The 22,707-nt window shown below is 40.7% G+C and overlaps 1 protein-coding gene across 1 annotated transcript; it reads left to right on the forward strand.

Annotated features, from left to right (window-relative positions):
- Nucleotides 1-3,573: 3,573 nt before the first annotated feature.
- Nucleotides 3,574-4,768, forward strand: LOC128734047 (CLIP domain-containing serine protease B4-like). The gene is made up of 3 exons (XM_053828028.1): nt 3,574-3,666; nt 3,736-3,991; nt 4,060-4,768. Exons 1-3 carry the CDS (start codon nt 3,609-3,611, stop codon nt 4,682-4,684), a joined length of 939 nt encoding a protein of 312 aa, XP_053684003.1. The 5' UTR covers nt 3,574-3,608; the 3' UTR covers nt 4,685-4,768.
- The last annotated feature ends 17,939 nt before the right edge of the window (nt 4,769-22,707 follow it).

Genomic DNA, 22,707 nt, shown 5'->3' on the forward strand with positions numbered 1-22,707 from the left:
TAACAAGTAAGATAAACAAAACTAGTCATCATAAATCGATTATTTTGTTTCCTTATTGTTCATTTTACTATAAAAAATGTATGTTAGGCTTCTTTTATTTGAAGTGCCAGTGGGCGACACAAACGTTTTGCTGACGAAAAATTAATAATGAATTTGACACCATCTTGTGGAATTTTTGAAAAATCACCAAAACAGCAGAAAATATACATAACAGTATCTATGGCTTCTTTGAACTGTTAACAACAAGATTCAGTGACTGATATAGATTAAAAATTGAAGTAACAGATCAAAAAATACAGTAAATTGGATCGATATAGTGTTGTTGCATGTTACCCCGCTGTTGCAAGTTTCCCCGTTTGATGGTACTGTCTGGTTGCTACCAGTAAGCCAAAGGCTCCTGCCTCTGAACCAGCGATTGTTTGATTAGCCGAGGTTACCAATGACAATTGTAATTGGCGATTACTCGGTGGCTTTAGTGGCTTGAATTCGTCGATCCTGTTCTGCGCTGGTCCACGCAGTGTTTTCGTCCGAACGACGAAGGACGTACGACGACGCAACGTAAAGTTGCGACGGAGGACATGCGTGCCCTTACTGTGTTCAAGCAAAAAGTGCTGGGATGGATATTTGCTGGACAGGCTGTAGGCCCAGTTAGCTTCGGGGTACGATGCTGGTCTGATAAGCCAGTCGTCGTTTGTTCGAATCTCGCCTGCCATAGAGCAGAATCGTTGCACTAGCCCCATAATTGTCCAGTACTCTAATAACCGGCTGCGAAGTCTGTCGATAAAGAAGGGCCAGGTTCTCAACAGGAAGTTTATACCCATGGCTTTGCTTTTTTGCATTTTTAGTGTAGGCGCATTAATCGCGATCCATAGACGCTGATTGGATAGATAAATATCATTAATCCGGCAAAAGCCGGGAAGATGCGGTGAACCGAACACATTCTTAGAAAGTCGAGCGATAGTGTGATAACAACGCGTCTCGCAAACAATTCTACCGGCGTTAGGAAAAGAGGGACTTAACGTGTAAGATCGAGCTTTGATCAGGTCGAAAGCGACTTGTGACTTCTGAGACGTCTGGCAAACAGAATTGACACTGTTAAGAGCACAATTTACCAGTACCTGGTTAGGAGTACCTGACGAAAACAGTCGGATGTCTTAGCGAATTCCACCCATATCATCGACTTTTTTCTGATAGGAAACACAAGTTTCCTGGTCTTTCGGCATAGAGAATGATTGGGCTCGTAGGGCCAGTTTGAGAGGAACATTGACTTCACGTAATTGCTGTTTTTGTCATTCCAGTAAAGTGGAACTCTACACTTCCTTATAGTCTGTCAAGTAAGTTTTTCTTCATACGCTTTAATGTGTTTTATGGACCCGTTGGATTCTCTGCATGGGGATTTTACCCGAGGTTATGTTTGCGTTTTATTCGGCCATCGTCAGATATTTACTTTATTCGATAACAAACGTAGAGAAACATTTCATTTGTCCAAGGTCGAACCGAACCGTTTAATTCTATGCCATACAGAATCATTTTATTCACCAATAGTCGTACCGACCCATTTCATCCATCTATGGTCGAACAGAACCGTATACTTCACCAACAATGAGTGTACCGAAATCATTCAGTAATTAAATCATTAGATCAGTTGCTTTTGCGGTGTAACATTTTTCTCATGACTTTCAAATTTTTAGGCAATTAATGATTGCAACAAATGTCAGAAATAAAATGGTGCTGTTTTGTAGATTGGGTTTAACCTTCTTTCCATGCAAGCTCTACCTTACCCACCTCATGACTATACAGTCCCCAATTATGACCATCCCTGGCTGGAATGACCAGTGCATTAAACTACGAGAGTGACTTTTTGCACTGTCAAAAAGGCTTCTTTGGGGTAATATAGAATTCTGTTGATGCTTGATGTTAATTATTGTAGTAAAATTTACTGATACTAACTATTAATTGCAATAAATTTTCTGACGGATATTTTTTAATCGTGCGATGCTCCCCTTTCATATGGTTGATAGATTTTTATTCTTTTTACAGCCACAAAAAGCCACCGTTAAAAAATAGATTGCGTAAAATTAATACTATTACCCAGAAAAATACTCAAAAGAGCTAAGTGGTGGATGGTGGTGTTGGAATTCTACAAATTATCTGATTTGACATATAAACCAATTAAAGAGGCGTTAGGGCAAAATCATCAATTATTCAATCTGTATAAATACCGTTCGATTATAGAAGAGGTCATTTTAAAAGTTTTTGAAAATTGGTTCACATTTCTTGACATTTTTCTCAGTTTAGCTTCTTATAAAAAGAGCTTATACCTACAAACTTAGTTTAAGAGCATTCAATGCTTCAAATGACATGAAGATGTACAAATTGACAGATTATCCGACACAGGGCAAACCTGCTATCGCAATCAGCAAAGAAATCAGAGAGAATTCAAAATCGCTTCGCATCATAAATATTCAATCTTACATTCGGTTTCTTCGGAATCGATAATCATCTTCTCGTCGAGAAGAAGCGGAAATCTTTCCTTTGCCTGCCCATGTCAGGATGATGCTGGAAGCCAACAAGTGTGTGTAGCGCTTTTCTGTCCACTATCCTCTTCCTCTTCCTGCTTTCTGGTTCAGGATCCCACACACCGGAGCCCTTTCTCAGTTTGGTTGCAACTGTGTAAGCATCCGTGTAGCAACCAAATCCATACGAAGGATAAACAGTTCCGGATGGTTTCCCATAGGGCAAAATCGCACCAGGCCTCCTAGAAGCTATCGCCGTATTTACTAAGCTTTTTCTAACAACAGATGAAGTGGTATAAATTGCGGTTTCAAAGGAACATCACATGGCAGGCAGGGGATAGTAGCGAAATGTTTGGAAAATGGTCTACTCCGTACGAAGCTTGGGTGGAACAAGAAGGAAGCCTCTTGTAAAATTGAATTATTTATAGTGACATTTAATGTGGTTGTAAATCGAATCTTTCGGAAATGTCAAAGACGAGCACTATCTATGACTGGAAGGCCAATGAAATGCTTATCGTTGTAAGTTTTTCGATTTTGTCAAGAAGGGCTCAATAGAAAGTGGTTCAGATTATCTTTATGTCAAGCAAAATCAATGATGCCTATAACAGGATAAGCTAGCAGAAGAAAGAACAATGTCTACCTTTGCTAGATTCATTCTTAGACAGGGACGGTACTAAGTGAGAATGCTTCCTCGTTTCGGAAAATAGTTTTGTTATATCAGTAGTTTTATTAGTACTGTCGGAAAATTTTCCATAATTTGTGATATATTCTTCTTTTGTGCACTAATAACTGACAACTGAATTGTGTAAATAAATTAATTATTTAACCTTAGATATTGGTTAATCGTTAAATAACGACTTCTCGGTTGGGCAAATAATGAACTGCAGACAATACTTATACGGATAACGAAATTGTTATTTATTTTTGTCTCAATGTCAATGTCTATTTATAGTATTTTTAAATAACCTCCAGCTGTTCATAATAAAAACAGAGATAATGAATCGAGACACTATAAAATACCATCTTTCGATGAACGGATTTGATTAGTAGTTCACCAACAATCGATCGCGCTGGAACTGTTCTTCAAACAAAATGTATAGTCAACGTTTGTTAGTAGCGCTGTGCTCAGTACTGATACTTACAGTGGCTGGTAAGATTAACAATAAAACGTTTTGTATAATTGAATGTTTATTTGCAACTGATAAGAATTTTTACCCAGCCGACGGAGATGCTACTTCCCACAACAGCCTTAAATCTAAGCTGCCTAGACCGGGTGTCTGCGGAGTCAACCTGGCCGATCGAATTATTGGGGGCCAAAAGACGGCACTCAATGCATATCCTTGGACCGTGCTGCTAATTGCGCAACCAACCAATGGGAACTCGCAATCGTACAGCTGCGGTGGATCGCTAATATCCGATCAGTATGTCCTGACGGCGGCGCATTGCTTCAGGGAGCTGCCACCTGGTTTTAACATGTATGATCGAATCTATTACATTGTTGTACATTTGTAACATGACTCGGATTTTGGTAATATTATTTTAGAACCAAAGTTCGGTTAGGCGAATGGGATCTTTTGAGTGAGGAAGATTGTGTTGACGGCGTCTGTGCGGACAAACCTATCGATATCGACGTCGGAAGCGCAGCTATTCATGAGGATTATGATTCAGTAGATATTCACAATGATATTGCTCTGATTAAACTATCGAGAAAAGTGAGCTATACAGATTTCATTTCTCCGGTGTGCCTTCCTCTGTCGATTTCGAATAACGAACCGGACTCCAGCAAAAATTTTACTGTAGTCGGATGGGGAGCCACCGAGAGGGGACAAGAGCGACCAGGCGTGTTTGGCAATCGTTACAAGCTGGAGGTTGTCGTACCTGGTGTAGATCTGGACGAATGCAAGAAGACGTACCCTAGGCTTATAGACTCGGAACTTTGCGCTGGAGGTGAGTTACTTAAGGACTCCTGTTCGGGTGACTCCGGTGGTTGCTTGGCAGCTCACGAGGACGATGGTTACTGGTATCAGTACGGTGTTGTAAGCTATGGTCGGGGTTGCGGCCGGCGGGATACTCCAGGAGTGTATGCACGCGTCACTAGTTTTCTGTCTTGGATTGATAACCACATGGAAGTAGCTGCAGAGAGTGATAATAACGTTGATGAGAGCTAACATAATTAGAAGTAAAAGTGTTGCTGTCATTTCATTCAAATAATTATACTTTGAAGGTAAAATAAAGCTTGCTTCAGATAGTATTGGAACAAAAAAAATTGCGTCTATTTCAGTTACGTATTATTAAATTTAAGATCTTTCCTTACACAAATGTAGCATTTTTTCATACTTTTAAGAAAATATACGGACAAAATTATTCGTCACGGTTTCGAAGGAATTCTCGAACTTTTCCTGTAATGTCGTCTTCATGATTGTCCAGTATTTCTCAATAGAGCGGAACTGGGGGCAATTGGGTGGTTAAAGTCTTTCGAAACAAACTGGACCTCTTTCTCTGCATACCATTTTTGAACGAGTTTGCTGCAATGACAGCAGGCCAAATCTGGCCAAAACATCACGGGATGGTAGTGGGATCGAATGAACGGCAAAATTCGTTTTTGGAGATTTGGTACAGTTCCGACATCATTGTCTTATTTGTAACGAAAACTTTCGTTTTTCTGCCACAGTTGCAAATGCCCTGCCAAATCATAAATTTTCGTGCAAATTTAACGGCAAAAATAAATTTAAATTTGCTTGGAACATCCCGATGAGCCGTTGCCAGGTAAAAGTTTGGACCTGGCATTTGCCCGAAGTCAGCCTTGACATAGGTTTCATCGTCCATCAAAAGACATCCGTCGAATCTGGTTAGCACCCACTCGTATAGCTTTCGAGCACGGATTTTGGCCAAACTATTCTGTTTTATCGTTCGGTTTGGCTATTTGCTAACTCGATACGACTTGATTCCTTCCCGGAGTCGAATTCTCCTTACGGTACTATGAGCAGCACCGAAATCACGCCAAATCACGGTCCGATAAATTGGGATTCCTCTTGATGGTCTTCAAAATCTTACCACGCAGTTTCCGGTGGACAGTTCCACTCCAATGATTAGCTTGAGGCTTCCGAATCGTCGTCAATATTTCCTTGCACCGTTTGATGATGCGCCGTGCGGTATTTCTGGGCAATTTCAGTTGTTTAGCTAGCCTAGATGCAGACCACAATGCATTTACCAAATAACTGTGCACATTTTTTCCCTTCTTTTCAGACCAATTCGATCTAATCACGAGAATTCTGTTAGTTTATGTAATACATATACATTTGAATGACAAATTTATTCTTTGCTACTTTCTTCCGTCTTTCTGAAAGGTGGAATAATGTTTGGTTTGGAAAAAAGGAATAATCGTAGGATGGCGAATCTATTAATTCTTATCACAAAAATACCGACCGGGACCGGAAACGATTAGATTGAAAACTCCAGATATTCTGGTGCAAGTGGATTTAAAATCAAAGTTGAAATTGGACTACAAATCAGACTTGGAATTGAACTAGAAATTAGAGTTAAAAATGGATTTCAAATAGAATTTGGCATTGGACATTAAATTAGACTTGAATTTGGACTGGAGCTTTACCACAGAGAACAGACTAACAGCCATTTTAACAGCTTGGGTTATTCGTGACTTCTGCGGGGTTGGGATCCCGGGACCGCGGTGTGAGAGGCGTGAATGCTAACCACTACACCGAGACTGATCCCTGTACCATATTAGCGAGGGCAGTAACATAAACTTTCAGTGTGCCACTTATTGCTGTAATCCTTCGATGAAGCACTCCTCGAGCAATAAGCACACTGAAAGTTTATATGTTACTGCCCTCGTTAATATGGAACAGGGGTTAGTCTCGGTGTAATGGTTAGCATTCACGCCTTTCACACCGAGAACTCGGGTTCAAATCCCAACCCCGCAGAAGTCACGAATGACCCAAAACTACCCATCCAGCACCAACTCGTATATCAATGTACGAAAATTATCGTAAATATCTCTTAACAAATTCGAATTCGTAAATAAAGCCTAATAAAGCACGCACAACTTGATATTCTATCGTATATAATGCAACTAGCTGACAAACATACGATTTTCAGTACAAAGTGGTATAGCTACATGTAGCTAATCGCGCTTAATCGGATCTTATCGTATTGAAATATTTATACAAGTGTATCGCTCAAAATTATACCTCAGTGCGTATATCGCCTCCAAAATGGTACGAATAAGCGGCTTTTGCGCGTCGAATACGATTTTGTTAGATACATATCAGCACGTAACTCATATTTGCAATCCAATTATACATATGAAAAGGCTGACTGGGTAGTTAAAGTGACTATAAACTAAACAAAAAAAATTGTTCTAGAGATTGTACTTATCAGAGTTTAAAATTGGTTTGAATTTGAACCTATAATTAATTAAGTCAGACTTGAAATTGGACTAATTTGAATTTGAACTTCAACCGAACACGGACACGAAATTAGACTGGAAGTTTTACATTAAATTAGAATTGACATTTTTCGTCTTGTTCTCTCATACGTTTTACCTTTTTCTGTTTCGTTTTTTTTTCTTTTTCAGTCCTGTTTTCCCACTTCTTGTTGAACTTTTTTCCTTTCCGTATCGTTTTATTGGTTTTTATTCTCACTTTACTTTCGTTTTCCCTCTTTTTCTCTCGTTTTTCTTTTTTTTCTGTCCCATTCTTGTTGTTCTTGTTTGTTTCTTATTTTATTGTGCCGTTTTTCTACGTTTCCTATCCCATTTTTTCTTACTTCTAGTCTTGTTTTTCCTCATTTGCACTTATTTTTGGTTAGTTCATTCCCCTTTTCTGTCATTTCTCTTCTCTTTTCCTCTTTTTTTTTCGTTTCCGCTTTTTATCTTTTTCGTACTCTTTTTCTTTTCTTACTTATACTTTCCCTCTTGTTGTTCGTCCTTGTCAATTCCGTTTTTCATCTTTTTGGTGCCCCGTTTTCTGCTTTTTCTGTCATGCTTATTCCGTTTTTGGTTTATTTTTTCCATTTCCTCTTCGGCTTTTGTTTTTCATCTTATCCACTTTTATTTTACCTTTTTCTTTAGTTTTCTTCTTTTTCTTTTTTGTATCCCCGTTTTTTGTTCCATTTTTCTCCTTTTATATCCCGTTTGACCTCTTTTTTCCACTTTCCTCGTTACCTTTAATTATTATTTTCTGTTTCGAGATTCTTCTTTTCCCTTTAGGTTTCTGTTGTTTACTGTTCCACATTCCCTTTTTTTTCTCATTTTCTCTCTTTTTCTTTTTCGTCCTATTTTCTGCCCATTGTGTCTTCTTTCTCTGTTCCTTAACTTTTCTTTTCCTGTCCTGTTTTTTGCGTCATTGCTGAGCCCTGATTGTATTCTGTTTCGTTTTCCGTCTTTTGTCTTTTTTTCCATTTTCAGACTCCTAATTCTTCTTTTCTTGTCCCGTTTCAATTTAGTTTCGCTCCTGTTTTTCGTTTCCCTCTGATCCATTCTTCCTCTTATTATGTCCTCCGTTTTTTCTTTGTCGGTCACGGTCTGTTTTTCTTTCCCGTTTTTTCTCTTTTGTTTTCCGTCCTCTTTTTCTTCTCTCCTTAATTTTTCTGCCCTGTTATTTTCTTTTTTTCTGCTCCTGTATTGTCTCCTTTTCTTTTGCTCCTTTTCTATTCCATTTTGCTACTTTTTTGCCGTGTTTTTTCTTTCCAGTTTTTCTTAATTTTCCTCGTTTTATTATTGTTTTTGCTTGTTTCCACTAAATTTATCTTCTTTTCCTTTTCGTTCTTTATATTTTTCTGTCTTATCTTCTCGCTTTTAGCCTTGCTTTCTTCTTTTTCTCTCCACTATCACTGAAGTTAAAATTTAACTTATAAACGGAAATGAATTGCTATAAATTGCACTTGAAACTATGTTTGAAATTAGAATTAAAATTAGACTTGAAAATATACTTGAAGTTGGATTTAAAAACAAAGTTGAAGTTGAATGTAAAATTGAACATTAAAGTAGGAATAGACCAACCACCTGCGGACCAAGAGCGGAAAGGTGAGAGGAGGGTACTAATAGCTACGCTTAACAAAGTAGTCGTTGTGACTCTTGCGTTTTGTCCAATGCTGGGAGGTGCATGGGTCGAAACTTGAAAACAAAAGCAATTTGTGTACAACTTTTTATTGTATGGGTAAAAGTTGATGAATTTTTGAATAAGACTAGTTTAGAGTGTAATGTTTATATGTGCAAAATTTCGGCGCAGTCTTTCCAGTGGTTATCGAGATGACTTCCAAGTAAGAAGTGCTTCGATAAAAAATTATGGGGCAATTCAAGGAAAATCCAGGCCAGTCCCACAGGTGGATCGCAACACAGTTGGAAATCGACCATTCGACCGTGTTCCGTGCGGTAAAATCGTTCAACGAGACCCAAATGACCCAGTGGCGAGTTGGCAGCGGAAGAAAAGCGAAGGCGACCGACCGCGTGAAGGCAAGAATGGTGAGGGATTACTTCAAGCACAATCCGAACATTTCAATTCGGGACGTGACCAAAAAGTAGAGATGGTCGGGTAGCGGAAAGTTTATCCGAAACCTGCACCCGTACCCGTACTCGCCGGGTTAAACTCGGGTTTGGCCATTGAAAAAAACAAATAAAAAAAATATTTTCGAGTTCGGGTTTATAATTTTTTTTTTGAAGCCGGGTACGGATCGGGTCGGGTATCTCTTTTGAGCACATTAAACACTAAAAATGGTCGAGTACCCGTACCCGTACCCGACGGGTTCCGGCTGGGTTCGGGTATAAAAAAATAAATTTGCGGGTTTGGGCCGAGTACAGGTTTTTAATTTGTTTTGTTGATTGGATGCGGGTCGGAATCGGGTATTTTTTTCTTCTCTGTTGGGTACTCTTATCACTGCGTCCATTATTTTGAACTATTGTGGTATGCTCCGTTTTATTATTTTACTATACACTTCAAGCCTACCCAGGTAACCAATAAGCATCACCAATGCTATTCAAATGCAAGTCGATAAGCATTTAAGTCGCCTTGAATGCTACTTAAATGCTATTTTGGCAAAATATATGGTTACTTTACTGCTAACCTTCTTATAATGCTGACAATGCTAATTTGCAGCTGATTACCGACACGAAGAATTTTGGATGCCAACTTACAACACCTATGCAGTCAAAAAGCTAATATACTACAACGTGCAGTAGAAAATGCCAGATATGCTAATAAGCGGCCGATTTGGTGCTTATGTTAATGCTTATTAGTTCCCTGGGTACCTACCACTTATTGAGGAAGTGACAGGCTGGTAGCTGGAGCGAGACATGTGCCAATACGGGATGACTAGGTTTATGAACCTAGTACCCTGATCGGCGACGCCAACCATATCTCCCCTTATTGAGATACTGCAGTCTGCGTACTATTTGTGCTCCACGATTGCAGAGCAAGTGTCCCGAGGTTAAATATCGTCTTGTACAAAAGTGAGATACCGTTGATGATATTTACTTGGACAATGTCCTGTCGCAAGACCGGTAAGCTTGCTGAGATCTCACTTATTGAGACTCAGCAACTTTTGAGTAACCTAGGGGTGGATACTCGACGTTATATAAATATATATTTTTTAGATTGAGCGATTGTACAGCCATCCTACTGGCCATAACTGTTCGACTCTCCTTTTGTTTCAGCCCACCCTCCAGCACACAGTCAGAGATCAGGCAGAGTGAATCTCGACCCGTGAGTAGAGAGTTGGAGCCACATCTTCGTTTGTCGACTCACAACGAGTTGGCGTGTTGAGGGTAGACGAGGATCAGGACTAAACCTCTGCTAGCGCATCGTTCAAGTCCTGCTCCTCCCCTACTCTCCTCTCCACCTCTTTCGTTTCTTTGTTTTTCGGCAGAGAGAGCTTGCATGGTAAGAAATCGTCCACTGCATCATTGACCGGCTTGATGCAGCAAGGGCAAATTGCTATGGAGGGCGCCCTGGTACTCCACAGGCACCGTTGCTGCGAGAGAATTTATAGAACCTCCTCCAGCATTCATACCTCGGCACGGGTCGCGTCACACCTTGGATTAGGGGTTTATCCATTCAAGGTTTTACATAATAGCCATGGATAACAGCTATTACAACCATCTCCTTTAGGGGCTTTGGACCCTCTGCTTTGGTTCCTGAGAGTCAAGAGAACCGTCCTGCAGGCGGAGAGTTTACACTTCAGCCTTCGCATGAGTGCCCCCTTCTCTGTCCGCATTCGTGAGTACGGCAACTTCAGTAAGCCGTACATAACGACCGGCACTATCAACGCCCGAATATATAAAGAAGAATGCCTCCAGAAGTGAAGAAATAATGCGCAATTGTCGCACAGGATTTGAACGGCAGCGTTAAGTCCAAGGTGCGGGAATTTAGCCTAGGAGAGGGGTTGAATAAACCAACTTTGCAAAAACATATGTAATTTATGTGTTGTTAAATGTTTATTTATTTCCTGAGACTTTCAAAAATATCCGTCCAGATATGAATTTTTGATGATTATTCATGTCTGTCGCATTTTTTGCGAGTACAGTCTTTAATTTGCTTTCGCAAGAATAGTAATCGGATTCCAGTTAGAGAAAATATTTTGTTTTTTACAGAGAAAATGTGGCACGTGCTCCTCGGTGGCCCAGTCCAGGCACCCCAGTGCGTATTGTTAATCATTCGAAATCATGCTCAAGAACGTAATTATTGTTCCGGAAAACAGCCCTGCGACGATCATCATCAAAACCCAGGGTAACTGAACAAACGTAATTTATATGTCACTGGCCTCATAGTCACGTTTCCGCACGGCGAATGCCCGGCCCGGACGGAAAACGTTCATAACTTCAATCGGAACTGGCAAGCTACTCCGGTTGCAACGGTACAAACGTAAACGTGACCCAATTCTGTCCTCTCCACGGACCAGCGACGGTGTCGATGTCGGTCGGTGCGCACGGAAAACTCACCACGTTTCGCCACCAAGAGGGGGTGTAATCATGAAAATTAAATTTGTTTAAATTAACAGCTCTGCAGCTCGGTCGGTCGGTTCGCTGCTTTACATGACCGTCATCTTATTACACCAAAAACTGTCCCTTGGCCTCGTGTGTACATTTCACCTTATTCAACCACGTTCAGCTGGCCGAAATAAATTGAAGACCATATTGTTCACTGACCGAGTAAAATCGAGTCTAGATGTCTCGGCACTGCCATCAGCATCGTCACCAGCGTCGGTGTCGTAGGTATCGTTTTCGTTGTCTACGTCAGCGTCTCGCAATAAATATAATTATAATCACACGTTTGGCCTTCGACAGGTGCTACGTCACGTGCGGTGCCCAACCCTACTGTGTCGAAGCCGTAGGAGCCCGTCGGTTGCCCGGTTGCGGTATTTCCTTCTTCAAGCGATGAAATTACTTTCTCGAGATGTTCAAAAATGTTTTGTAGAAACTTTGTATAAGTTTCGTTAAATTCCCATTTAGTATATTTGGTTCTCATGTCTTTTCATTTTTTTTAATTGGTTTTCATGTAAATCTGGACTTGGACAATCCGATCTCGGTAAAGGGCCTTTGTAATGGATATAAATTGGAATGTAGCTCCATTTTGATAATACTCCGGACGTTAAGCCCTTATAACGCGGAAACCCTCTAGTCTGGTGCTCCAGTCACGTTTTCTTCCGAAACGAGTGGAGCGCTTGTTGTCAGCATCAAAGGGAATCTGTGTCTCGTTGCTGGTCGGACGGCTATGAAAAACGTATTTACTCACAAATCGTTTATGGCACTTCTGTTGAGGTTGACATTGGCGTTATAGTTGCTGTTGTTGCTACTGCTATTATTAGGATAACGTTGACTGCCACGTCGCTGGAATGGCTTTGTTACAAGTGTGATCAGCGCCGGAGAAGATGTTACGGTAAACGATCCATCGAAGGTGTTTTTTACTCGTTGACTTGAGTTCTTCACTCGTTGAGTGCCTGGTTCATTTGAATAATGACTGCACTGAGAGCGATTATGGCTTTGCTGCCCTGGCGAAAATTTATTATTTAAATTGATATTTAGAGCAGGTTGGAGCAAGTCTAATGCAGTTAAAAATAACCACTGTCTGTCAAACAATGAATGTGTGCCATCGTCATATATGGCCATGTATTTCCACGTAAAATCAATTTACGCTTGTTAATGTAACTGAATTCAGAAAAGCTCAGTAAATCACAATGGTATGTACAAATCAAATTATTTTACTTCTTGTAATTTACTAAAGTTACTAGGTATGTTAAATGATGGTATGATTAATGGTTTTAATCGTTCAAATTTTATGAATATTATCATCTTATATTTTAAATTGGATTTCTGCAGCGCCCAGAAACTGGATGTAGTATTTACTCTGGAGTTGACGACTCCATTTTTTTGGTTCGCCAATGAAGATAGTTTTCGTGATACTTGAATCAGGAATTATGACCCACTGCAACTTGCCTCCTTCACTATCACAGCATATCTGTACATTTGATACAACTCTTAATTCGAGCATCTGCGCCCCATTCAATTTTTAAATTCATCGCTAAGATTTGAACGCAATACTTTACGCTCGAAATTTCCGTACGTCCGTCAGTAAGCTTTCTTCAGCGTTCACGTTTGGTCAAAAAGCCTTAAAAAGGTCACCTGAGGGACAGATAGTTTGCCAAATCTATGTCTTTGAAAATGTCTTTACCAACCGGTTGCCGTAAAAAAATTTTACCGAGTAAACTGTTTGAAGCCTGCCTTGACGTAGGTTTTGTCGTCCATCTCCGCCCAATCGAACTTTGTCAGCATCAACGTGTGCACAGTTTCCGGTATCGTGTTTTGATCGTCTTGTATTGTTTATTGGCGCGATTTGGAGTTTCTGCCTTCTTGTTTGCGACATTTCGGACAGAGAATTTATTGAAGGTTCCTTTTGACTTTCGATTGTCCTACAATTCAAACTTCTTGGCAGTCAATCAACGTCCACCGAACCCTTTTAGAATGTTGTTGATAGTCTCTTTTGGCCCCTTTCCGCGAATTTACCAAGTCAGCGTGGGATTATTTTGGATTTAGATTGTTGCGACATTTGCTCCTGTTTAGACTACCCCGATTTACACGATTATCATAGTCGAATCTCGCACACGATTTCGATGAAGTGAAAAAGAAGGGGAAGAAGGAAAGAGAAGTCAAACTCATTAGTAGATCAAACTAAAAGCCACTCTAGTGTCAGATTAACAGTGCAAGATGCGGTACGTTGCATTAAATGATTATCACAGTAGTCTAAACAGTCATAAAAGGGGCAATACGAACGAGCAAAATTTTATGCGTAGCTTTTAATGCTTAGACGCCATTTTGATAACTGGAGAGGAAATGTCAAAATGAAAATATAGTGATCATCTTGCACGCACATACCTACAGGGTGTTCAATAAGTTTGAATACAACTTTTCATCGTTGTGTAAGTGCGCATCATGTGCATTCTATTGGTATTGGTATTGGTGTCCGCTTCAGCCTTATATATAGGCTAACCGACGCGCAAGGTGTTGACTTGGTGAGTAGAACCAGCAACATGTTTGCTACCAAAATATCCATGAAACACCAGCGACACTGGCATTCTATATATATTGATAATACTACTTGATGTCAATTGTTATTTGTTTACCGCGCGCGAAGAATGAGTACCGCAACGTCGTAGTAAAGTTGTTTGCGAGAGGTGAGCGACCCGACGACAGATTTCGGCGGTTGAAATTTCGTCTATAACACCATCCGTCGGTACCGGGAGAAGGGCTCGGCCAAGGGCCGTGCTAGATCCGGGCGGCCGCGTTAGGCGAGGACGCCTGCAGCCATCAAGGTTTTGAGGGAGCGGGTTCGTCGAAACATGAACCGCTCGATCCGGAAGACCGCTGTTGACCTGGATGTGTCGATTGGGACTGCCACACCATTATGGCGAAGGGCTTGGGATGCAAGCCGTACAAGAAACGCAAGGTTCACGGGGTAACGGAGGCTACAAAGAAGAAGAGGCTGGACAGAGCAAGACTGCTACTTTCGCGGCACGCTGGTCAGGAGTTCGTGTTTTTTGATGAGAAACTCTTCATCTTGCAACAGCCGCACAATGTACAAAATGATCGGCTGTGGGCGCCGACATTGGCCAGCATCTTCCCGTCCCACATAAACATCCACGGTTTCAGAGCACCGCGTCGATGATGGTTTGGCGGGCCGTATCCAAGCGTGGGAAGCTTCCACTGGTGTTTATCGAGAAAAACGTGAAAATCAATGCTGCGTACTATAAGAGCGAGGTTCTGGAGAAGGTTGAGACCCTGGCACTTCGTGGCCTCTCAGCTCCCCGGATCTTAATACCCTGGACTTTTATGTATGGTCGTACATGCGGGCCAAGCAGAGCGAATATAAAGTGAGCACTATGAACCAATTTAAGAAGCTCATTTTCAATATCTGGAACGAGATGCCCATGGACCAGGTGCGTGCCGTGGGTGATTCTTTTGAGAAACGTCTCAAGCTCGTCATAAAGCATAAAGGAGGGGGTGCTTCCACCAAATATGTCGTAAAGGTTCTCAATAAACACTGCTTCAATTAAAATTGACTCAGAAAAAGATATCTTGTATTTGCATCTTGTATTTGCGATATAAACAGAAGCGGAGACAACAAACCCGACTCTTCCAGGAGAAGAAGCGCCACCATGAGAAGAAGTAGTGTGAGGAACTCGAACAGCTGTACCGCTTTCAAGATCTACGGAAATTCTATCAAAGACTCTCCGCAAGGGCTTTGCGCGGCGGGCCGAAATGTGCAGAGACAAAGATGGAGGCATTTTGATTGACGACCGTGCGGTGATCGCAAGGTGAAAGCAGCACTACGATGAACAGCTGAATGGCGTGTAGGCGGAAGACCACGATATTGAAGGAAGTGACTTCATTGATGCGAGCTACGGTGATGTGCCACTCCCATTGATGAGAGAAATTGAAGAGGCCATCCAACGCAGCGGTTGAAGAACAACAAAGCAGCTGGGAAGGAATGGCTAACTGTCTGTATCGATTGGTTGTCAAAATTTAGGATACGGAACGACTACCGGAGTAGTTTGAAGATGGTGTTATTTGCCCTGTCAACAAGAAAGGTGATAAGTTGGATTGTGAGAACTACCGTCTGGGTACAAAACGCTTTTTCAAGTCATCTTCCATCGACTGTCTTCAATAACCAATAGATTCATGGTAAGTTATCAGGCTGGCTTCATAGAAGGTCGGTCTATAACGGACCAAATCTTCACCCTGCGGCATCCTCCAGAAGTGGTGCGGATTTCGCGTCTCCACCGGTTGAAGATAGATATGTCTAAACGAGCATGACATGTGGACACTTCTAGAAGCGAACAGCGAACCGTAAATCACGTGCGAACAGCGGTGCGTCGCTGTTCAGAGAACCAAAAGGAAGTACTTCCAACACAGACTATTGACAATGAACTTTTTTTTTGTTTATATTATAGACGTTTTAAATACTTATTCAGTTCTTTGCCAAACTCACCAAACTCGCCAAGCTTTGCCCAGTAGAAAAATTCTGCGCGATTATCAAGGGCATGCTCCGGAAAACAGAAAACAACCATGGTTTGTAAAAATTGTGGATGAAAGTGCGTAAGAAAAATGGCGCATGTTTTGCACAGGATTTGATGGGTAGCGTTTAGTTCAAGGTGCGGACATTTAGTCTAGGAGAGGAGTGTGAATATACCAATTGTGCTAAAACATAACTAATATGTGTTAATTTATTCCCTGCGAGTTTCAAAAATATCCGACATAAAGTGAATTTTTGGTGATCATTTTTGTATGTTTCATTTTTTTCTAGTACAGTCTTTACTCTAAAGTGTATGAAATACAAACTGCAGATACTCCGGAGAGCCATCCACTGTACACTAAGATAAAGTCGGGAGTTTGCAGTGGGTCGGTTTCGTCGCGAGGATGCCAGACGACTGTACACCGAGATCGATCGGTGCTCCTTAAGAACCCACCCAGCATACGGAATAGATGGCTCGTTTAGTTAGAAGCTGACTTCGAGGGTTGAGACGTTCATGGTACTGATGACGAGAAGCTCAGAACCGAGCGAAGTTTAAACCTGTTTTTGATATGACAGTTCATTTACTAAAATAGAAAAGAGTAATGGTCCAATGTTGCTCCCTTGTGGTACTCCGGAGATGTTCCAGAATACGTCAAAAAGCAGAACAAACAGGAATTGTCAGTCTCTCAAGTTTTTTTTGCAAGGAGGATCCGGGATCAACCTGATTAAACGCTGCCTCCAGGTCCGGGTACTACACAGCATCAATTTGCACTTCTTCGTTTACAGACTGAATGTTTAGAAAGAATTCATGCTGGTTCGAGGAGATATAGTGTTGACAGCTATCGTAGTTTACAAATGTCTTTAGCACTTTAAAGCTGGAGCATAAAGGTGTAATCTCCCGATAGTTTTCAACGCTTTATTAGAGTCATCAGGAACTTAAAACTCTAGCCCCCCAATTGCTCTGCACGCTAAAAATTGGCTGCGAAGCCTGTCGAATAAAAGCAATCAGAAGGCCACGTTTCGAAAACGAAATGTAGCACTTAGGCTTGGCTTAGCTTTTGCGTCGCCTTGTTAACTTATTGTTGATTATTTACTAAGGATCACAATCAAACTTGTTAGCAATTCTGAACAGGCAAATAATATTTACTTGACCAGTAAAACTTAGCTTGCATGTCACCGAACTTTTACGACATTCAACGAGCCCCCAATATTTTGTCGGCTTGTGCTTAACCTTGCGAGGAACCATCCTGCCCCGTTTGAACAGTGTATATTAATGAGCAAAAATAGTAAGGAAAATTAGCACATTCTTCAGCAGAATATAAACATCACATCAAGGATCTATTTTCCTGTTTAATAATTCCTTATTCTGAAGCCCAATGGTAATTCACAGCTGTCTGCCTCGTACTGTGTAAAGTGTGGCTTTATTTACGTGCAGTAAAAAAGCTGCTCATTCTGCAGAAGAATTACTGGAATCACCGTGGAGTGTATGTGTGTATACGCCATTTCCATTAATTTCTTGAAGCACGCTTAACTAAATTTATTTGCACGTCGTCCCCTCCGTTTCAGAGGTCTGGCTTCTTTGCCGATTTCCGTTCCCGGCCATTGCGGGTTTTGCGAACGAACAGTTCGCCTTTCCGGTACTAGGTACTAAATGCAAATTTGCCTCAAGTGTATTAGAACAATCAGAAGTTGTCGAAAGCGGAGAAATGAGGCGTACACTTGACTTTTCTGCACGATTCGAGTGCCGGCTTTCCTTTGTGCCGAACCGAGGACAACGGAGGAGTATACATATGAACGAAAAACGATAGCGTAAATTTGTTACAAAGATTTTCTTTTCTAATGAGTTGATTAAAAGTTAGCTTGGAGCTTCGTTGGTGTAGGGTTTTTTGCCCAGCTTTCGGTAATTTATCACGCACGGTGTGTTTATAATGCTTGCTGGTTCTGGTAGTTTTATTCGATGAAATATATGAAAGTTGAAACTTAGTGCCATTAATCAGTAAACAAAACAAATTATACTGGGCTTAGTAAAATATTGAAACTGGAAGATTAGACAATAATCAATTTTATCTATCATTTATTTTTAGGTCAGTAAAAAATGAGAAACCTTATTGTGACGTGATTCCATAGATTTTCAACCAAAACAACCATTCATCGAAAATTTCATATTAAAAACCCCAAACTGATTACGCCGACACCAAAGGCAATATTTTAAACATTATTTTAGCTCATCGGAGAAGCACGGCTAGGAGTTAAACCGCGTTAATTCTATCAAGTTCAATATTCGCCATTGTTTTCTTGAAAAGTTGGAAGCTATTGCGAGGCGCAAGCAGCCGCAAAAAAAAAGTTTTCCCTAAACGTTACACGTTTACACGGTTGTGTCGTTCGCATTCAAGATTCAGTTGAAAGTTTTTAATGAATATGCGGATGGGGATTTGTTGCTGGTGACAGCTAACAAATGTATTCAGACGGGAAAATTAAGCGAACTGCGGCGTATGAAAACGAACAATACGAATTTTATTCCTAATATCTAGTATCTACCTAGTAAATTTATTTTAGGTTCTGAATTCCCTTTCGTCGAACAGCCTTCGGTGTTAATATATATAGCAGGCGAGGCGACATATGTCATATTTCCTTTTTAATCCGTTGTTGAGGTTGGCGCGTTGCTTCAAAATTAAATGGTGTCATTTAAAAAATCTTCAAGTCGGCCGCAGAAAGCTGCCTCTCATAAATCAGCAATTAAGCGAAATTCAAACGATTCCCGACGTCGAACTTCATCAGCTGGTACACCACAAACTCGTGGAAGAACGAAATCCTCCCAACGAAGACGCCCGTCGGATAACGGTCGGATAAGGAAACGCATCGTTATTATCGATGCATGCAACGTAGGCTATTTCCACTCCAATCATCGGGGTTTTTCCATCGTAGGACTACAGATTGCATTGAACCACTTTCTTAACCGCAATCATGAAGCCTACGGAATGCTGCCAAAGTTCCGTCTCAAACCGGGAAAATCAAACGATTCAACGTTACTGAACGAAATTTACCGCAGCGGACGGCTTATTACAACACCGTGTAAGGAATTTCCCGTCCGGGCCATGTGCTATGACGACCGCTTTATGTTAGAAATTGCCACCCGATACGATTGTGCAATTGTATCAAATGACCAGTATCGGGACATAATGCACGAACAACCTGAATGGGAGGAGACCGTAAGGAACAGAAGGATTCCGTTTAGCTGGAATGGGGATAATTTCCACGTTGCGGAGAATCACCCGGCTTTGAACCTCTAGTTTTGTAATAGTTATTAATGTCATTATTGTTAATATATTTTTAAACTGTATATATTTTTTTTATTGACTTTTACATACATTACGTCTGTTTTTCAGAGATGGTTTGAGTGATTTGCATGGCTTGGTTTTGTTCAAATTAAATATGTTCCAAGCTATTTCCAACCCGGATTCCAGTATTTGCAAAAAATTTAAGTTGTAGAGCATCTTTGCTATTTTTTCTTTAGTAGTTGACTATATTTTTGCAATTCGTTTAATTCGAAGCATACGAAATGAGTAAGTTGGCTTAAGATATTGCTTCAATTTTCTTCACTTTTTACTTTTTCGACGACAATCCGCTTATCGAATCCATGCCGAATTCAGGAGTCGTCTCCACATTTCTCGGTCTTGGGTAGACTTCTGCCGTGCTCTGCAAAATATCTCAATTCTCGGCGTTTAACAGGTAAAGCGCAAAAGACGAATCGATTTGCTCTCAGTTGGATGTTATCTTCTCCGTAGAGTTCTGAATTGAGAGATTGGTCATGGCAACTTAGTAGCTCGCGAGAAATTGTCATCATTAAACCAGTGACACACGTTTCACGTAATCAGTTAGTGTCGTTGGTTCAATGATGCGAGTTTTTGAGTGACATGGCCAGTCTCTCAATTCAGAACTCTACGTGTGTCGCTGGTTTAATGATGACAATTTCTCGCGAGCTACTGAGTTGTCATGACCAATCTCTCAATTCAGAACTCTAGTCTCCAGTTTGTGTAGAAAATATCAAGTCTGCTTGTCGTTATGCACCTTCTGCGCAAGATGAGTAGTCGTAAGAGAAAACTACAGAGACTACAGGGTTTACAGAGGCGCCGAGATACTCAAAAACCGCTAAATTTTGAACGAAAGCGGAGAGTTACCATATTTATGATGGTACTCTCCGTTTTGTTTCAAAATTTAGCGGATTTTGAGTGTCTCGGCGCCTCTGTAATCTATAGCCTCTGTAGAGAAAACAGTATTCAGGCATCGTTCGAAGGGACAGGAAACGGTTGAATAGAAAACGAAACGAGCACTTGATCGTCGTAAGAAGTAGATTGCTCTGCCTCTGTATGCATACGATGAGCAAAACGAAGCCTGGTCTTGGGCTGCCGCTCTCCAGTTGCCCCTAACCCCGCCACTCTAGCATACTCGTCAACAGCGCTCAGCCAACGAGTACGGGATCTGCCTCGAAGTCGTCGGCCTCTGTCGGATTCTCTGCAAAATATTGTTTTCGCTGGTTTCTCATGCTTCATACTTGCTACGTAGACAGCCCATTGTAGCCTTCACAATATCCGCATCTGTGTATACTTGGTATATTCAATATTATTTACGCCTGCGTCACACTTCTTCGTCTAATATGCCGCCAAGAATTGATCGCAGGATCTTACGCTCAAAAACGCCAAAGGCTCGTGGTCGCACTCTTTCAATGTCCACGCTTCGTGGCCGTAGAGTACCACCGTCAGAATTAGCGTCTTATCCCTAGTAACAATTCTAAAGCCACTTGGTTGTACTTGAATTTTATAAAGGTTTTATTGCGGTATTTATCATTACCTCTGGTTTTACTGTGATATTGCGCAATACCAAGAGGATACGAGTCCAAACACACTTATCACTAACTAGAAAACCATAATAAAACTGTTAATAAAGCAAATTTATTGTGGTTGCTTATATTACCACGTTAAAACTAGTTGGCTGCACCACGTCTCCTATAAACTTACTATAAGTTTGGCGCACCAATCAAAATTGATCTTATCGTGGTTACCTGTCAAACCGCAATAAATCTGTTAGTTTTATAGAGCTATTAAAACGGCAACACACTGACCAAACAATTTTTTTGCTGCTATTATGAAGAATTCCAAAGTTTAACACCAAAATCATTTTTTTATGCGAAGCCATATTGCCATGTTCTAGTTTTTTGTTTTAGCTCGCAAACAACAATTCATCAAAGCAAAGTGTTTTGCAGAAAGAAAGTTATTATCAATCGGTTTTCCTGTCAGAGAAAGCAACTAAAATGATTTTGCTAGACATTGAGATTGACTAACTGAATATTTGTTAAAATGAACAGGTTTCGAAAATTGCACAATTTCAGTGGCGCGCTGATTTTATCGACCTATCATACCAATATCACGATGAAATTAAATGCGCACATGGTGCAAACTAATGAAATTGCTTAAAATTTAATAAATATTCAATGGGGTATTTTATTCTGGTCGCTATAAACCAAATTGTTCAGAATGATCTGTCAGTTAAACCTAAACTTTTCTGCTCACGGATAAATTTTCAAGTTAGCGAACTTATTTAGCTGTTCCCAGAAAAGCGAAAAGCAAAAAGCTTTTTTAACCTTTACGTCCCCGACATAAAAAATGAAGGTACTTTCAGTTACACTTTTGCTCAATCTCCACTGATTTACAATCGATTTTTATGAAACCAGTCTTAAAAGAACCACATTAGATTGGCCTCTAATGAAAAAATATGCTGGTAAATTATGGTTCCATTTTCCCGGCGATATTCCAGATCGCTGTGGGATTTTTTTTGACGTCATAAGTAACAGATGAAATAAAATTGGAAAACTGCTTAATTGACTGCGCAAAAGTTATCCATTGTAATTATAGTCACTAATAATGACTTTTACACTATTCTGTAGAGCGCTGGCTTACGCCTCACACTCCGGAACATCCGTTGTCGGTTCTACCGGACCTCAAAAGTGGCCATTTGGAATTCTCTTCAAAAACATGGCAAATGGGGTATCAAATCACAGGATTTTTCAAAACGAGCTCGTTAGTGGACATTTGGATATATTTTAAGCCGATTTGGACAATTTCACACCCCATTTGCCATATTTTCGAAAAGCATTCCAAATGACCACTTTTGAGTTCCGGTAGAATCGAATCCGAATGTTCCGGAATATCCAGATCGACTCAAAAATTCCGTCATTTGATACCCCATTTGCCATATTTTCAAAGAGAATACTAAATGACCACTTTTGAGTTCCGGTAGAACCGAGAACGTATGTTCCGGAATGTCCACATCGAATCAAAAAACATCCAAATGTCCTCTAAAGAGCTCGCGTTGAAAACTCCTATGATTTGATACCCCATTTACCATATCATCGAAGAGAATACCAAATGGCCACTTTTGAGTTCCGGTAAAACCGATTCCGGAAGCTCGGGAATGTCCAGATCGACTCAAAATACATCCAAGTATGCACTAAAGAGCTCGTGTTGAAAAATCCTGTGATTTGATACACCATTTACCATACTTTGGAAGAGAATACCAAATGACCATTTCTGATTTCCGGTAGAACCGACAACGGATGTTCCGGAGTGTGAGGCGTAAGCCAGCGCTTTACAGGATACTGTAAAAGTCATTATTAG

The sequence above is a fragment of the Sabethes cyaneus genome, chromosome 2 (genome assembly GCF_943734655.1).
Source record: "Sabethes cyaneus chromosome 2, idSabCyanKW18_F2, whole genome shotgun sequence".
Taxonomy (NCBI): Eukaryota; Metazoa; Arthropoda; class Insecta; order Diptera; family Culicidae; genus Sabethes; species Sabethes cyaneus.